The 15,708-nt window shown below is 34.1% G+C and overlaps 1 protein-coding gene across 1 annotated transcript; it reads left to right on the forward strand.

Moving 5' to 3' along the window:
- The first annotated feature begins 1,748 nt into the window (after window positions 1–1,748).
- LOC146140036 (pyrethroid hydrolase Ces2e-like) lies at window positions 1,749–15,244 on the forward strand. Its single transcript, XM_083391867.1, has 9 exons — window positions 1,749–1,903; window positions 1,999–2,194; window positions 2,908–3,104; window positions 3,282–3,445; window positions 3,656–3,798; window positions 4,117–4,344; window positions 12,083–12,239; window positions 12,523–12,772; window positions 14,779–15,244. Exons 1-9 carry the CDS (start codon window positions 1,749–1,751, stop codon window positions 14,939–14,941), a joined length of 1,653 nt encoding a protein of 550 aa, XP_083247993.1. The 3' UTR covers window positions 14,942–15,244.
- Window positions 15,245–15,708: the final 464 nt, after the last annotated feature.

A 15,708-nucleotide genomic window follows, 5' to 3' on the forward strand; every position in this document is an offset into this window, starting at 1 on the left:
GTCGTTTAATCATTTTAACAAATTAATCCACATTTTTACAAAGCAGTATATAAGTATATAAAATAATTTTAACAAAGCAATATATAAAAATCCAACTTCCATAAATTGACGCCCTGAGATTCTTTCGTCGAAATCGTAGGTATTTGCTATCCCAAGGTTAAGAGCCACGGCTAAAATAGTAACAAATTAGATGAGTAGCCCCCGTTAGAATGACCCAGAATAAAAGTTACAACAAATAGTTCCTCTGATGGTGACGACCTGTCACATCCTACGAAAGAAAGAAGAGGATATAGCCTACCGGCTGCTTATAGGTACAACATAGTATGAAAAACCTAATTGTATAAATAAGCCTCGTAAACCACCCATATATTAGTAAAAATGAATTTAATGCAACTTCAGCAAATGCGAAATAACATAGATATAAAAATAATAGCAAAGAAAACACCCCTATTTTCTTTAGATTGATATGTGGTAAAAACGCCTACCGCCCAACGAAAGTTATTGTGCTAAAACGATGTCTATACCGTAAGGTACTAATGAATAATTAAGAATTGACGCTGGCTAGTCGACGTAATAGCGATGTCCCGACTGAGGCAACGTCCCATCTAAGGATACGCGTCTAATCAACTATTGCAAGGAATACAATCAACCATTGGCACGTTGTTAGAAAAGTTGATTACCTTACATTTTTTTAGTAAGAATCATGGTGTGGCGTTTTGGTGTGGCGTTTACCCCAGCAAAAGACCAGATACACCTATGGCGCCCAATTTTGGCAAACGAGGATTTCGACAAAATAAGCGAGGATTGTATTTACCTCAACGTGTAGGCTACACCAACACCCTTGATAAGACAGCAAAATTGCCGGTAAGACTAAAAAGTTTGCAAATTGCTTTTACCATACAAAACATAAAACTCATAACAGCCATTTTCTAATAACACACAAATTTTATCTGGAAAAGTGTTTTTGAAATATAACGCATAAAATGTATTTAAATGGTCTTAGCCGAACTAAGTTTTTTGGTACACGCATGATTTATAAACTTAATCACAACACTAAGATGTGGATACTAACACACATCCCACACACTTTGCAATGCGTCGTGTTTGGCAGATTTATGTCGTCATGAGAAAAGCTTGTGTGCGTACCGGTACGTTCAAAATTTCTTACAAATATCACTGGGGCTATGCATATAGGCTTATTTTTGTTTGAAAGCAACATCAGCTAAAGCACGAATGGCTGGTAGCTTTATTGTTAGCCTCAAATGACATGAGCTTTTTAATTTTTGACATATATAAGCTTATCGCTAAAAAAAACTTTAATTGACGTTTTCAATCTAATCTATAAGAACGGAAACAAAGTTAATAAACCCCACAACGATATTCACTATAGCCTATATTTCAGGATATAACCTTTAGTCATGGTGAGCAAAGAAAAGTTTTAAACCAACAATGTTTATTGACATTATTGGGCTTGCCAGTTTAACCGTAGGTTGGTAAAGCCACCCAGGTTGGTTATGCAATTAAGAGCTTCAGGTGTAACACTTATTTACTGCAGATGAAGTTAAGGGCGTCTACGTGTTTAAGAAAATATTTAGTAATATAACTGTGTGGGACAACAAATATTGATAACACACTACTTCGCCAATTGCCATTTGTAAGACTTTTTCAATTGTGTCGTTTTTTTAGTGTTACAACCGACTAAGTCGCTCTTTAGATAGATTTAACAACATTACAGAATATAATCCATCATGGAAAGTCCAGTTGTTAACACCAGTTTAGGCCCGGTGAAAGGGGTTGAAATACCCAAGGCAAACCATGAAGAGGCAAAACAGGTTTATGCTTACTTTAAAATTCCATTTGCAAAGCCGCCACTTGGAAATCTGAGATTCAAAGCACCTCAAAAGTAAGACTATTTTTAACAGATATTTTCACGTTGTTTTTATACTTTTAATGACAATTTTATTTCGTGTCTTACCTATAGTCTCTCGATTTGTTTAGGGCAGAACCATGGAGTGGCGTTTTGGATGCCAGCAAAGGACCAGATACACCAATGGCCGGAAGCGTTTTAACACAACGTATGATCCCATACTTTCCTGTCCCCATTTTGGAAAACGAGCAACTCGATAAAATGAGCGAGGATTGTCTTTACCTTAACGTGTACACCAACAACCCCGACAAGGCATCAAAATTACCGGTAAGACATTTTACAATTTGCTAACATTACACCAAATCGATAAAATTCTATTCATAGTAGCACTTGGCATTTACTAATTTGAATGACACTTTTCTTGTTCTCAAAAGGCATTAATGCGCATTGTAATCCATCAGGATTTTTCGCACACACGCAATTGATACGGTGTAGGTCCCTCCCAATTAACTACGGAATGGTATAGTTTTCCATAATGGTCATTAAAAACTATATTATCCATAATGCAGCAGCCTTTTAACCCATGCTTGGAAACCAATTCACAGAAGGGTCAAAATATGCTACAATATGTCACTTTTTAGTAAACCAAATGTTTCTATGCTATCCGCTGGATGTTATACTTGCTTTTATACCTTATATTCATAACAAAAAATTCATAAAAACTTTGCACGTGTATAGTTAGGTCATGGTTACGCAAATGATGCGTCGCTAAATTCCTGAAAAATAAAAGCTTTTTTCTATTAATGCATGCAATATACGGACAAAGATGCAATGGTCAAATCAAAAAAATATAATTTTAGTGTACGAAAAACAATTAAGTTAATCCAATTAAACGTATTTATAAGGTGAACAGAGCGTATATGCAAGCATGTGTGAAGCTTTAAATTCGTATAAAGGGGGTAGTTTTTGTTCAATTACTTGTGTTAAATTTTTCATCGCCCCTAAACAAAATCACGGATTACCATATATTTTACCAAAAGGTTCTATTCTGGATTTACGGAGGTGGTTTTACCATGGGAGCTGCAGTTGGTTACAACGGTCAGGCACTCTGTGGTCTCAACGACGTCGTTCTAGTTGTTCCACAATATCGTGTTAACGTGTTTGGATTCTACAGTCTCGGCAAGGAATCCAGCTGCAAAGGCAACATGGGACTGCAGGATCAAATCATGGCAATGGAGTTAATACCCTTCATTATCTAAACTCTAGATGATTTTGTTAAAACTCAATAGGAGTTATAAAGAAAATGTTGAAATGGAGTAAAATATTTTTGTCTTTGTTGTTTATGTTCGTAAAAAATCGGCTGCGTGAAGTAATGCATATGAAGATTGTATGTAACGAGGTGTTATTTGATCAGATGGGTAAGAGACAATATCGGCAATTTTGGTGGTGACCCTGGCAACGTGACCTTATTTGGAGAAAGTGCTGGAGCGATGTCTGTCAGCTTTCACGTGTTGTCACCGAAATCACGTGGACTCTTTCATCGCGCCATAAGTCACAGCGGAAATGCAACTTTGCCAAGTGGGTCCAAAGGAAGATCGACTTCGAAGAAATATAGAATTTAACCAATCTATTATTTTTCTCTTAGACATTCTCGTTGATAAACTTGTCCACTTATTTAAAGGAAAACATTGTTTAAAATACGAAAACTTGTTCTATACATGTTGTGCCTAAAACAGGTTTCGCAAAAATTTGATAACAACCACAATGATTTTGTTTATTTTTTTACAGTGTTGATAAATGAGGATTTGTCGGCACAACGTAAATCACTTCATGAAGAATTGAAGATAACAGCAACCGATCCCGAGGAAATCTTGAAACAGTTGAGACAAATGGACACCAAAACAATAGTTGAAGCTCTTGATGCGAATGATGTATGTTTTAATTTACTGTCGCGTTTGAAATCTCGTTTGTTAATCATTATTAGTAATGCCAATATATCGTGCAAACTTGTTTTTACCCAACGGTTGATAAGATCTGCTTGTCACGCAATAAATGTTACAATTGCAGTCTTCTACTTAGATAAAACTGCATTTTGTAAATCGTACAAATGCATTGGTAGTTATTAACCTTTATTTTAATAATGTAAGTATAACCGAAAAAGTATAATTTCTGAGGGTATATAACAAAGACTTAAGCAATGTAATTTAAGGCATGCTTTTCTATAAGGTTTATACAAAATTGACTTTCAGTATCGCAAAATAATGTTCACACCGACTGTGGACGGTGAAGTTCTCCCCAAGCATCCGACTGAGATGATTCGAGAAGGAAACTTCGCCCATGTTCCCTACATGTTGGGCATGAACAGCACAGAAGGATGTGGAATCCTTTCATTGGATTTGCCCCCCACTTTTGCTAAGGGCCTAGATAATAAAACCTGCACTGAAACGGTCAAGTCTATCCTTGCATCTGCAATACCTGTAAGCATAGCTTATGTGTAGCCTACATCCTCGGTCGACTATAGATAATTATTTTACTAATTTTAATTGCTACACCACATAGTGTGTGGTAATTTGAATGTGCGCCTCAAAACAATTTTCGTTCTTACAATCAACTGCATGGTCGACAAAATATACAGTGATTTGATCAGCTCGTAGGAGTGATTTGGGCCGGACTAAGGGTAGTCTACTGTAGGCCTAAGGCTTTTTACTAGAGAACGGCCTAATTGAAACGATTATTTTATCTACTAACACACAAAGCACATATTGACTCGACTCAATTATTCGTTTTTTCAAGAAAAACTGTACTGAACTGCTACTTAATCTGCATCATTAAAAGCCTTAAAAAAAGGTAACTTACCCCTGCTCTAAATAGTTTTAACAGTTTGCGCTCTGTTCGCACGTTAAACTATAAATTAACTGTTTGCACGATAAAGCATCTTGTTTAAGAGTCGCGCACAAAAGACAAGTGTTCTCTAAACAGACTTGGACGACTAGATTTATACTGGCATTTTAAAATTAAATTGGAGTTAAAATAAGAAAATTTAAGTTTTTAGTTTCATAAGAATTGAAATTAGAGCATTTTAGTTCGAAATTAGATTCACTGAATTGATCAAAAATAGAAAATGAACTACAATAAAATCTAATTAATTCACAATCAATTTAATTTAAAATGCAATCAATTTTCATTAGAATGTGAATGGTAAAATATTTTTGATCTAATTGTATACGTGTTACTGTTTAGCACTAACCTTTAACTTAGCTTCAGTTGCATAATTGTACATCAGTTCGTTCGAGAGAAGCAAGTTTCATATCAATACTACTTTAATCACGAAAACGCGTTATGACCTGACTTTTTACGTTAAATGTAAGACTTATTAATGCTATAGGCCTAAATAAAAAAATAACATCTTGGATACTCCCCGGCAAAATTGGCCCGCCATAAGAAACAAATTTTTCCTGACGGCCGCGACAAAGTATAGTGGGGCCACGCTGAACTAGACAAATAGAACTTTCTAAATGAACAATTCTGTCTTTGACGACCATTCTTTAATAAAAGAGTTTGCAGAAAATAAAAACAGAGTTGCAGAAAATAAACATAGCTTTCGTGTCAGTAAACAGCGTGCCCGTGTCATAAACTTTTAGGACAGATATCCTAAAGTTACATTTCGGTGGTGGATAACCTACAACTGGTACAGAAAAGAACTTTAGATGTTTAGTTTAACGTCGGTTATGTAGAATTACACGCCACGCCCTGCTGCCACAAATTCACGTCAAAACAGCAGGTTACTACACGTCTACTGGTCGCACGATAAAATATCACTATTACGTTTCAATGTTCAGTGACAGATGGCAGATTAACGCAACGTCTGGGATTATAAAGTAGTTTTATAGGTGTAACGCAATTTGTGACACCCAGTTTTGATTTCCGCAATTAAGTCCATAACATTCTTGTTTCGTTCCCGGGCAACACTGGCATCTTGGCGTTTACCCAAGTTTCGTTTTTCGACCACACCACTCTTATGACGTTGCACAAAAGCTCCTCACCTGAGGGTTACAAAGTAAGCACAATCCTGGGCCCTTCGAGTTGCCACTGTCACGTGATGTTATTTTCACTCATCCGTGACGTCCTATCAAAGTTCCACCGTCACGTGATGCGGTTTTCACTCAACCGTACAGACAATCCTGGCCCTTTCGAGTTGCCACTATCACGTGATGCGGTTTTCGGTAGAATTATTTTTAACAAAAAACAACGGAGCCTTTCCTTCCTTCTACATATTATAAAAATACGCTTTTACCTACAATTCAATGTTTAAACTTTTAATGTTATAGAATATCGCAAATGTCGAATGTGTGTACCTATACTCATGTTTTTATTTTAATTAAAAAAGTGTTTCCAGACGAAGTGCTTTAAACCTGGGCGAACCTGACACGCGAAGATCTCCGAAAGTTGTGCCGCTAATAAGCTAATTTTTTTATACGTTCCCTGTGTTGGCTTTAACAGCAATCCCACTTTTGGCAAAAAATATTACTATTCAGCTCTATTGCCATATACTTGTCTTTCTCCGAGCTAAACTCAAGTCATACTCTTAAAAATGAGCATTCAATTGTAGTCAATATCAATGGGGCTATGCTTTTAATATTCGATAAAAAGTTCATTACCGCTCGTGTTCGACATATGGCCTTTTGATTTCAACGTCCCCAAACCACATTATGGTAGAGATGTAAAATTTTCACAAACACTCTGTATTGGCTTTAGCATTGAGAGGCGCCACACATTTGCACTATGCCGTGTTTTACATGAATAACTAATTATAAAGGAGTCAAAACTTATAGTTATTTATCAGCCTCATAAAATCTGCTCTGCCTCAGTTCAAGGAATTTGAACAAACACAGTTAAGTTAAAGCTTGCTGCATTTATTAAAACAAAAAATTGCAATTTTGAAAACGATTGCGTAAAACAAAGCACATGAGTGACATTAAAACTCAGGATTGCTACAGACGTGTCAAGTTGGGCTTAATCTTATAGCAATTTATTTGCAGAATTCCTGCTAGGCAAAAATAATTAATTAAGTATCAAGATTTTTTTTATAATTTTTATAACATTTGTTTTTCATTGGAATAATTATTATTTTATCACAGAACTTCCAGATCCGGTCCCGCTATCGAAAAAAAAACGAAAAATTATAATCACAAAAAGCTAAAATACATTCCAATGTATTAATATGTCACTACAACATTGAATGCAGCTGAAAAAGCAGTGTATAACATACTACATGTTTTAACAATTGTAACTAGGTAGCACTATATAAAAGAAATTGTATTAAAATCATGACAAGCTTTCCCACAACTGTGCTTTATCAGGTCGAGGTAGAATTTCTGTATTTCAAACCTTTTAATATATTCTGTCTTTAAAAAGTGCCACCTGATTACCCGATTTAAAATTAGACAAATACAGCGATTTACATAAATGTTAACATTCATTTTTGAAAGAAACACACATTTTATGTTTTTATACCAGCATAAACTTCAGATACAGTTTTTTGTACAATAACCATTAAAGTTTACTTTTAGTTGTTATTTACAAGCATCATCATACAGTTTATGCTCATAACACCCACAATACAGATAAAGCCGCATTCAAGTGGTTTTATAATTTAATATAAATCATTGTATTTATAATTAAACAGACCCCCAGTCAACATTAATTGTAATTTAACAAGGTTTTAAAAACTAGATTTTTCACAAAAAATCCAGAGTTAAAAATTAATTGATAATTTATCATGGTAGAAAGATTATCGAAAAATTTAAAACCCAGGTCAAACATACAAAAAGCCAACGATGGACATGCAATACACTGCAAAAAATTCACAAAAAATGGATAATAACAAGTGTTTAAATGTATGCAATGTTCAAACAAGTCAAACAAAAATTCATACCGTTAGTGACCAAGCTAAGAAGGTCTTATGAAATGTAACTAGTAAAGTTAAAGAAATTAACCTCATGCAAACCAATAAACAAATCATGCAATCCAATAAACAAATCATGCAAACTAAAATCAAATAAGAATAGAACTTTTTTTTTTCTTTTTTTTTAAAAAAATAAGAGTTTTGGCTCTAAAAAGAGCCGGTTTAAAGTTTTGGCTCTAAAAAGAGCCTTTTTAAAGTTTTGGCTCTAAAAAGAGCCGTTCTGTTACCCATTGTGGAATTGCAAATGTCGAACGGTGTGACCCTTTTTGCAGCAAAGCTGATGACTGGTAGTGTATTTCTAGTACAAAACAAAGTACAATTTACTTTTAGTTGAAGAGATAAATTAATATAAATTGAGTTTCTGGTTTGTAAAAGAACCTTCCGCCTAAAATGTTAAACATACAGGGTTGTTTTTGAATTAGAATTTGTATCTGTAAGTTGAGTAAGTGTCAAGCCAAATAGAAATCGCCTATACACTTTAGATAACATACATACCTCTCCTAAAACATGTCCAGAATGATCTTGGCTTGATGGAAAACATACACGCCATTCGGAACACTTGACTGATGAATTACAAAGCTCGAGTTGTGTTACATTTGTGTCATGCTGCGGAGGATATTAAATGGCAATATGTGTATTTTTTAAAACTGTTGCTAGTTCCTACAGGTCTTATTGGTAATTAAAAAGCCTTTTTCGTATTTCTATTTATTCTGCAGTGTTTTAGCGTCCATAGGTTGCCTTCTTTAGGGTGAATTTAACTAAATCTCCTAAAAAATTAATTCTTCTGGTTATTTCATATGGTATACTAAACACTTGTTATCTTATGCTTTATAAATACCTTTTCCAAACAAATAAAAACAAACTAACCTTATAATCGGGAAACACTTTTACTTCCTTTATAATAATTTTAGCTTTGCAATTCATTTTTTTTGATCCTTGAATGAGTAACTGTTTCTTTGTTGATTGTGGATGATCTAACAGCTGTGTTTTTTTGTTTTTTAAAAATGTTTTCAAAAATCATGCAAAACATCATCACCATCACTTACATGTTGTGGAGTTTTGGTTCTGCGTTTTTCATTTCTTGCCTTATTATAATCTTTCCCGTGCTGGCATATTAAAGTCTTTTGCTTCACAGCAATGTATGGAGTAACTTTATCTTCCTTCCACTCAACACAATTCTTTGTTATATCTGATTGCAAGTTATGTAAAATAAGTCAAAACTTTGGTAATGCTTAATTCTTGCTAAATAAGGTTACAAATTCTTACCAATGGTACGGCTGTTATAAAAAATAAATTTTGTTAAAGTAGATATTTCAAAATCTTCAACAGCTTGATTTGCTGAATCATAGGAAGAAAGCCACTAAAAATGAATTATAGTCTTTAATTTGAAATTTTATAAAATGATATATGTTTTATGGTATGTTACCTGAATGTTACTAGGTATATTATTTAGGCAATCCACATTTGATGTTTGACATTCATTAAAATTCTGCATTGTAAAATTTTGAAAGTTCAGAGGTGTTCATACAACTACTTATCACAACATAATAATTACCCGTAAACATTCTTGGGAAAATTTTAAACAATATGCTTGCTGTTTTTTCAATTTGGTGTTGTTGCTTGAAAGAGCTTTCCTAATAACTTGATTAGCAGTTTTTTTAAGCTGGAAATTATTCCACAATGATGCCTACAAATATATATTAAATAAAAAATTTAAATTTCCCAATCACATTTTTATATTTCACACAATATACAGTCAAGAAACAATATATTTAATTTACATACCTCATGTTGTGAAAACCTTAACACCTTTGACAGAACTGCTTTAAAATCTTTTACTGGCACAAATTTAGTGTTTGGATCCGTGCGCAAAACATATACTTCACTTTGCAAAATAATGTATGGGAAATTAGAATTTTCATCCCAACAAATGAAACTTTTTGAAGAATCTAAATATTTATTTTAAAAAACTATTAGGTCAGTGGTCTCCAACCTTTTCAATAAGCGACCCTACGTTAAATAAATTGAAATCAGAATTACCATTGCAACCCCATTTTTGTTTTTATATATAATACTGCTGGAACTAAATAACACAAGAGACTATGCATATATTATCCACATTTGCAGAGAACAGTTACTACATATGTGCAACAAAATGATTTATTTTAGAAAATTTTACTGAAATTATGTATTTGAATTTAGCACACAAACGAACAGAAAATTTTTAATTTGTTTCAAACAGGGATGCGGAGCAGAGTCGGACTCTGCGGAGACCGTTTGTTTTGCTCGAGTTGGACTCAGGACTCAAATAAGACAATGTAAAGCTACCAGAGTCCGACATGCGCAGTTTCAAATTTAAAACTGAAACTGTCACCAACTATAATTCTTAAAAGTGTAATAGCAAATGGTGAAATATTTACCAAACATGGATTGTAAGTAAATGAAATATGTCACACCCTTATTCATGGATTTCTGAAAATCCACCTTAAATGAGTTACATAAATTAGTGAAATACGTGTTGTAGAGTTTGAGCCTGATTTGGGCTTTTGGGGAAATTGCACATTTAACAGGAGTCGGACTCTGGTTATTTTTAACCGACCCCGCAGCCCTGGATTCGAAACTAAATTGCATTTAGTGTGATGGTTGCGCCTGCATATAGTGTCCACCAGTTCTGAATTTGGACAAAATCGGATAGATTAATTGCATCATAGTCCAAAAGTAAATATCTATTTGCTGAAATCTTTGTAACCTATAGCACAGCGGTTCTCAACCGGGGGTGGCGCCAAGCAATTCTTAGGGGCGCAAGCTCTACTTCATTATTTAGTTGTTTTTTTTCAGTAATTAATTGGTTTTATTTGGGTTGGGCACCACTCCTACAGCTGTAAGTTAAAAATAAATAAAAATATGATTTGATCAAATCATTTGTCTGCAACAAGTGGTACGCTTGACAATACAGAGCGTTGAAGTGGTACATGATCGGAAAAAGGTTGGGACCCCTGCTCTATGGTGATTCAATCCTGCGCAAACTAATGTTTTTCGTTTCTTTTTTCAAGTATTTCTAATTCAATCATGACTAAATTTTGCATCATAATCATTTCACGTGGGCAACCTAGATTATTGCACCATAAGTAGTTTTTCGCCCGTTTTGATTATGGCAGTCAGCTACAGTAGCGTTAGAATCCCACCACTTTTTTGCAGTAACAAAACGAGTTGTGAAAAGAAAAATAGCAAGAAGGAAATAAATATTGGATAATAAATACAATAAGAATACTTGACTCACGGACTCACCCAAGCCAAATCTCTTACCCTAACCCAAATATAGTTGCAATATAAACCCCCAGGCGACAATCCGACTAGACTAACTCGTTTAATATTCAAACACAACCCCAATATTTTTTACTTTGAAATATTTAGACATAACTATAGGAACAAATTGTCATACCAAATTCTTTGGTACTTAATATCTTTAAAGACACATCTTTTGATTCCAATTTTTGTAAAGTATCTTTAGCTGCTGCATAGGACTCAAACCACTTCAAAATCTAAATATGAAAAGAATTTAACATATTCATACGTTCACGACGTTCACGTAATGTTTTAAAAAAATGCTATACCTGTATTTCATGGTTTGATGAGAATTTTTCTTCCGTAAGCATTCGCCGCGGAGTGGGCACACACATTCGACATTTACGGTATTCCCTGGGCTCGAAAAAATCCATCAAACAGGAAAACATCGTAATATATTTGCAATATGAATCTTTTGATATAAAACGCGTGTGGTTTCGTCGTTTTTTTCATAAAAAGTGATTAACGCGGTAAAACTAACGTCCCGGATGAGTGAAAATAACATCACGTGACAGTGGCAACTCGGTAGGGCCAGGATTGTGCTTACTTTGTAACCTCACCTGAGTGTGCTTTTGCTATGTCGCCTGAATGTGCTTTTGCGGCACAATGATGGCCATCATTTTTGACGTTATTGTCAATATCAGACAACTTCAGATTGCTACCAAGCAAAAAATATAAGAACTGCACATATTTTAAATCTGATATATATCTTTTTTAATTTTTTTTGTCGCTTGTCATTACAAATGTTTGCCCCTAACTATACACTATTATTTTTCAAGTCTGTGTTTTCAACTCTACCTTTATGGTTTCATTGTTTTAAAATTGGCTCTATTTGTTTCGATTTTGTCGGCAACTTTTAAGGGCTTTGTCCTAGCAATTGGCGCAATATATCTATTTAATTTCAGCCTGAGAAATTAGTCGATGCAACAAATTTAATAATAGAGACCCTCGAGAAAGAACTCGACGATGAGGATCAATATAAATGGAGCAAGATTGTGGGAAATGTCTATGGAGATACTATATTCATCGCCCCGTCCATTGGCCAAGCAATGGCGCATTCCGGTATTTTTTTTATGATTACACTACGTCGACCTTTTATTGCCTTTTGTTCTGTGCATTGAGTGTTTTTATTTTTAATCTCACCTGATAAAACACGGTTGTTTGAAAGCTCGTCAACAGTTAAATACAATTTGTCAAGAATGCCACTTTCTCACAAATACGGTCATTAATCAAGATTGGTGATGTGAGCTAACTCAGCTAAGTACATACTTTTAAAATAACATTACTTTGCGGCACTATCATAATCTATAAGATTAAGATCAAAACTGTAAACCTGCACTTTCAGGAGCTGGAATCCCCACTTATGTCTACTACATGACCCAGCAAACTAAGATGTTTCACAATGAAGAATACTCGGGAAATATAACAATCAAGCCTTCTATTTGCGAGGCTGATCATGGCGACGATATAGTGTTCACCATGGGCTACCCCTTCCTCAACTCCAAATTTACTCGAGAAGGATTCAAGTTTAGCGATGATGAAAAACTGCTAAGCAGGCAGTGGATGAAGACATTGTGTGCCTTCGCTAAATCTGGGTACGTTAAATTTAATTAAGATTTTTCTTAACACAAAACTTGTTAATAAACAACAATTTTATAATTTTGAATGTACGTTGAACCGGCTTAATTTTGTGTAAGATAAGTAAGTGTGTTGATAATGATCTATGTCAGTTTCGCATCAATTTAGCCTCAAATTGTTCACTTTTAGCTTTTGTTAAATTGAAAAAAAAAAATAAATAGCGCGCTATGCCTTATATATTTAAAGGGAAATTTATCTTTAGATCTCGAATATCGGTTTAAAATCGTGACAATCTTGATATAAGTAACACTTCTCCAAACAGAATTAAAAATCTCATAGAGCTGTAGTCAATAAAATCTGGCGCCCTCAGATTAATGGATAATTTCATTAGTTTGTACGTAAAATTGGCAAGAGCATTCTCCAACCCTTACTTCGTGTATAGACTATGTTAACAAGTCGTTTAACAAGCTCGTACAATCTGACATCATATTTATGAATATTTGGAAATAAGTGTTTAATTCCCACCGCCCCTTACCGTATGGGTATTCCTATATCGATCCATGAAAATGTATATATTTTGCTAAATATAATAATTTTAAAAACTCAATTGGGTTGCGACATAACTTTAATAAAGCAGCTGAATTATTGTTTGTTTTTTTGTCTCAATGAACATGACATTCTTGATTCGAAACCCATGATCATGTTGTACTTTAGCATGGATGAGAATTCTGAGCAATTACTTAAAAAAAACAGTTTTTTTATAATGTTAAATGCCTTATTCTTCCAGGAATCGGTGTCCCCAAGTGAATAACGTTTATTCATTGATAGCTCTAAAATGGGATAGGTGGTCGACCAGAAAAAGACTAAGAGACCACTTTTTATTGCCTTAACCGCACAATACACAACCTAAACATATGCAGAAATTAATACCACCCCATTTATTCGTCAACCTCATACATTCTACAAAAATAATATTGATATATAGCCTACATAAACGCAATTATTTCCATTGGTTGGAGAATTTATATTCAATAAAAAAACTCAATAAATGCCAAAAGTTTATTAAACGGAAGTTTATTTTTTTAATTTGAAGTCAATTCTCATTTAAGGCATTCGCCTATAAATAAAAAGCTAGACTTGTCATTTAATGGCATTCTTCCCCTTGAAGTACATTGCCCTATGTCGTTATCGACCTCCTTGTAAGGTTAATCCTCTCTACTCATGCAAGCAGTTTTGTCCTGTCTTGTTGAATGCTACTACCTGGTGGACTATAGTGTGGCTGTTTAGTATTTGTTCAGTCTGCTATAGTTGCGTTTAAAATGCTTTGACAGGGCAACATTTCTGAACGTTTCTTTTTGCGCCACATATACCGAGTAAATTGTTTTACGTGCAAATGTTGAAATTAAAAAAAATTAAAAAATTCCTTAATCAAAAGCTTTAATTTTCAACTAAATTTTCAGTCATGTAACTCAATGACTTAAATCTTAGTCATTTATCAAACAGACTTAAGTAAATTATTCCAAACAATGAGTTTTAATTCCTTTGGTCCAAAATACTTAATTCATTTGAGTTGTGATCACGAGCAAAAGTCATATAAAGAGTATAAATTTACTTGGAAATTGAACATGATTTATTTTGTTATGGTAATATAAAATTTAAAGAAAACTATACTTGCTTTTAATACCTATAGTAGGCTACTTGGTTAAATTGATATACGGTTGTAGCTAACAGTCATGTGAACATAATTTTTAAAATTTATTGTTGCATATTACGAGTTTAGCTTGCAATTTAAAGGTTACTTTAAAAGTCACTATACGAATTTTTTATTTTAGAAAATGTACCTGAAGTCATAAACGTCATTTCAGCTGTACCTATATGTAATTCAAGACTGTTTACGTCGCGTAAAAATCCGTGCCTTCATAATATTATTTTTTGGTGATATTTAATGTAGTTAAGATGCCTTGCCTCATCAGTGTTAAAATGAACTTCACTTTACAATTCCAGCAAATATTTTTCTTGTCAGAAACCCGAACAGCGACGGTGACGTCTTTCAGTGGCCCCAATACGACTGTAAGAAGAAACGTCATCTGATTATGAAGATGCCTTACGAAGAAGGTAGTGATCTATTGGCGAATCGTTGTAAACTCTGGCTCGAAACGGTGCCTAAAATTATCTCCAAGAAGTAAATCAACTTTCTTTGAACGGCAACGCATCTGGATAATTCAGTAAAAAACAGCACTATTTTTAATCTTCCGTGTACTGTTTATTGGAGTAATAATAAAATGTTCTAAAAGCGCACGATTTAGCCTTTTTTAACCCAACGCAATTTCTGGTTTAGGTAGAAATTATATTTTGTTAAAGGCTCAACTAAAAAAATATAACTATAGACTAATACGAAGCTAAACTTGCTTTTAATTATTTTGCGTCCAAGAAAGCCTTTGTGTTGTTTGAGGAAAAATATTTAAGAAAGTTTAGTTATAAACCTATCACCAAGCTTTTGTATTCATGTGCATGTTTAGTATGTTATTTGTAAATCGTTCTCATTTACTGAACAGGTGGGAATTTCCTAAAACAAAATCAATTCGAAGCAATTTCTAAGTTTTCATTTTTTAATCAAAACAACATTTTGTGCTGTTGCGAGAGAGTTCTATCATATCATGAGACAAGGGTGAATGAAATCTGGAGATAGATGCTAGGGGTGAACAAAACTAAAAAAGTTTAAGAAGCACTGGGCTTGTACATTGGCTTAGCCCCTTCTATTCGCAGTTAAGGAAAACGATGCCTATAGTATAGTGTGATGTATAGTCGACATTGTTAAATTGTCATGTGGCAGACTAAAAGATTGTGTGTTTTACATGCTGAGTTTTACTAAATGCGCAACTTATTATACGAGAGTTCTCGACGAGCACTACCGATATACCTAGTGGAGTCGGAAAGTGCAGTCCCAAAAATG

The sequence above is a fragment of the Ascidiella aspersa genome, chromosome 6 (genome assembly GCF_963924565.1).
Source record: "Ascidiella aspersa chromosome 6, kaAscAspe10.2, whole genome shotgun sequence".
Taxonomy (NCBI): Eukaryota; Metazoa; Chordata; class Ascidiacea; order Phlebobranchia; family Ascidiidae; genus Ascidiella; species Ascidiella aspersa.

Excerpts from the sequence above, each read along its gene's own strand:
- LOC146140036 (XM_083391867.1), top strand. The coding sequence starts at position 1,749 with ATGGAAAGTCCAGTTGTTAACACCAGTTTAGGCCCGGTGAAAGGGGTT. Across the intron at positions 3,799-4,116 it reads AAGCTCTTGATGCGAATGAT|TATCGCAAAATAATGTTCAC; the intron begins GTATGTTTTAAT and ends ATTGACTTTCAG. Across the intron at positions 12,773-14,778 it reads TGTGCCTTCGCTAAATCTGG|AAACCCGAACAGCGACGGTG; the intron begins GTACGTTAAATT and ends TTTTCTTGTCAG.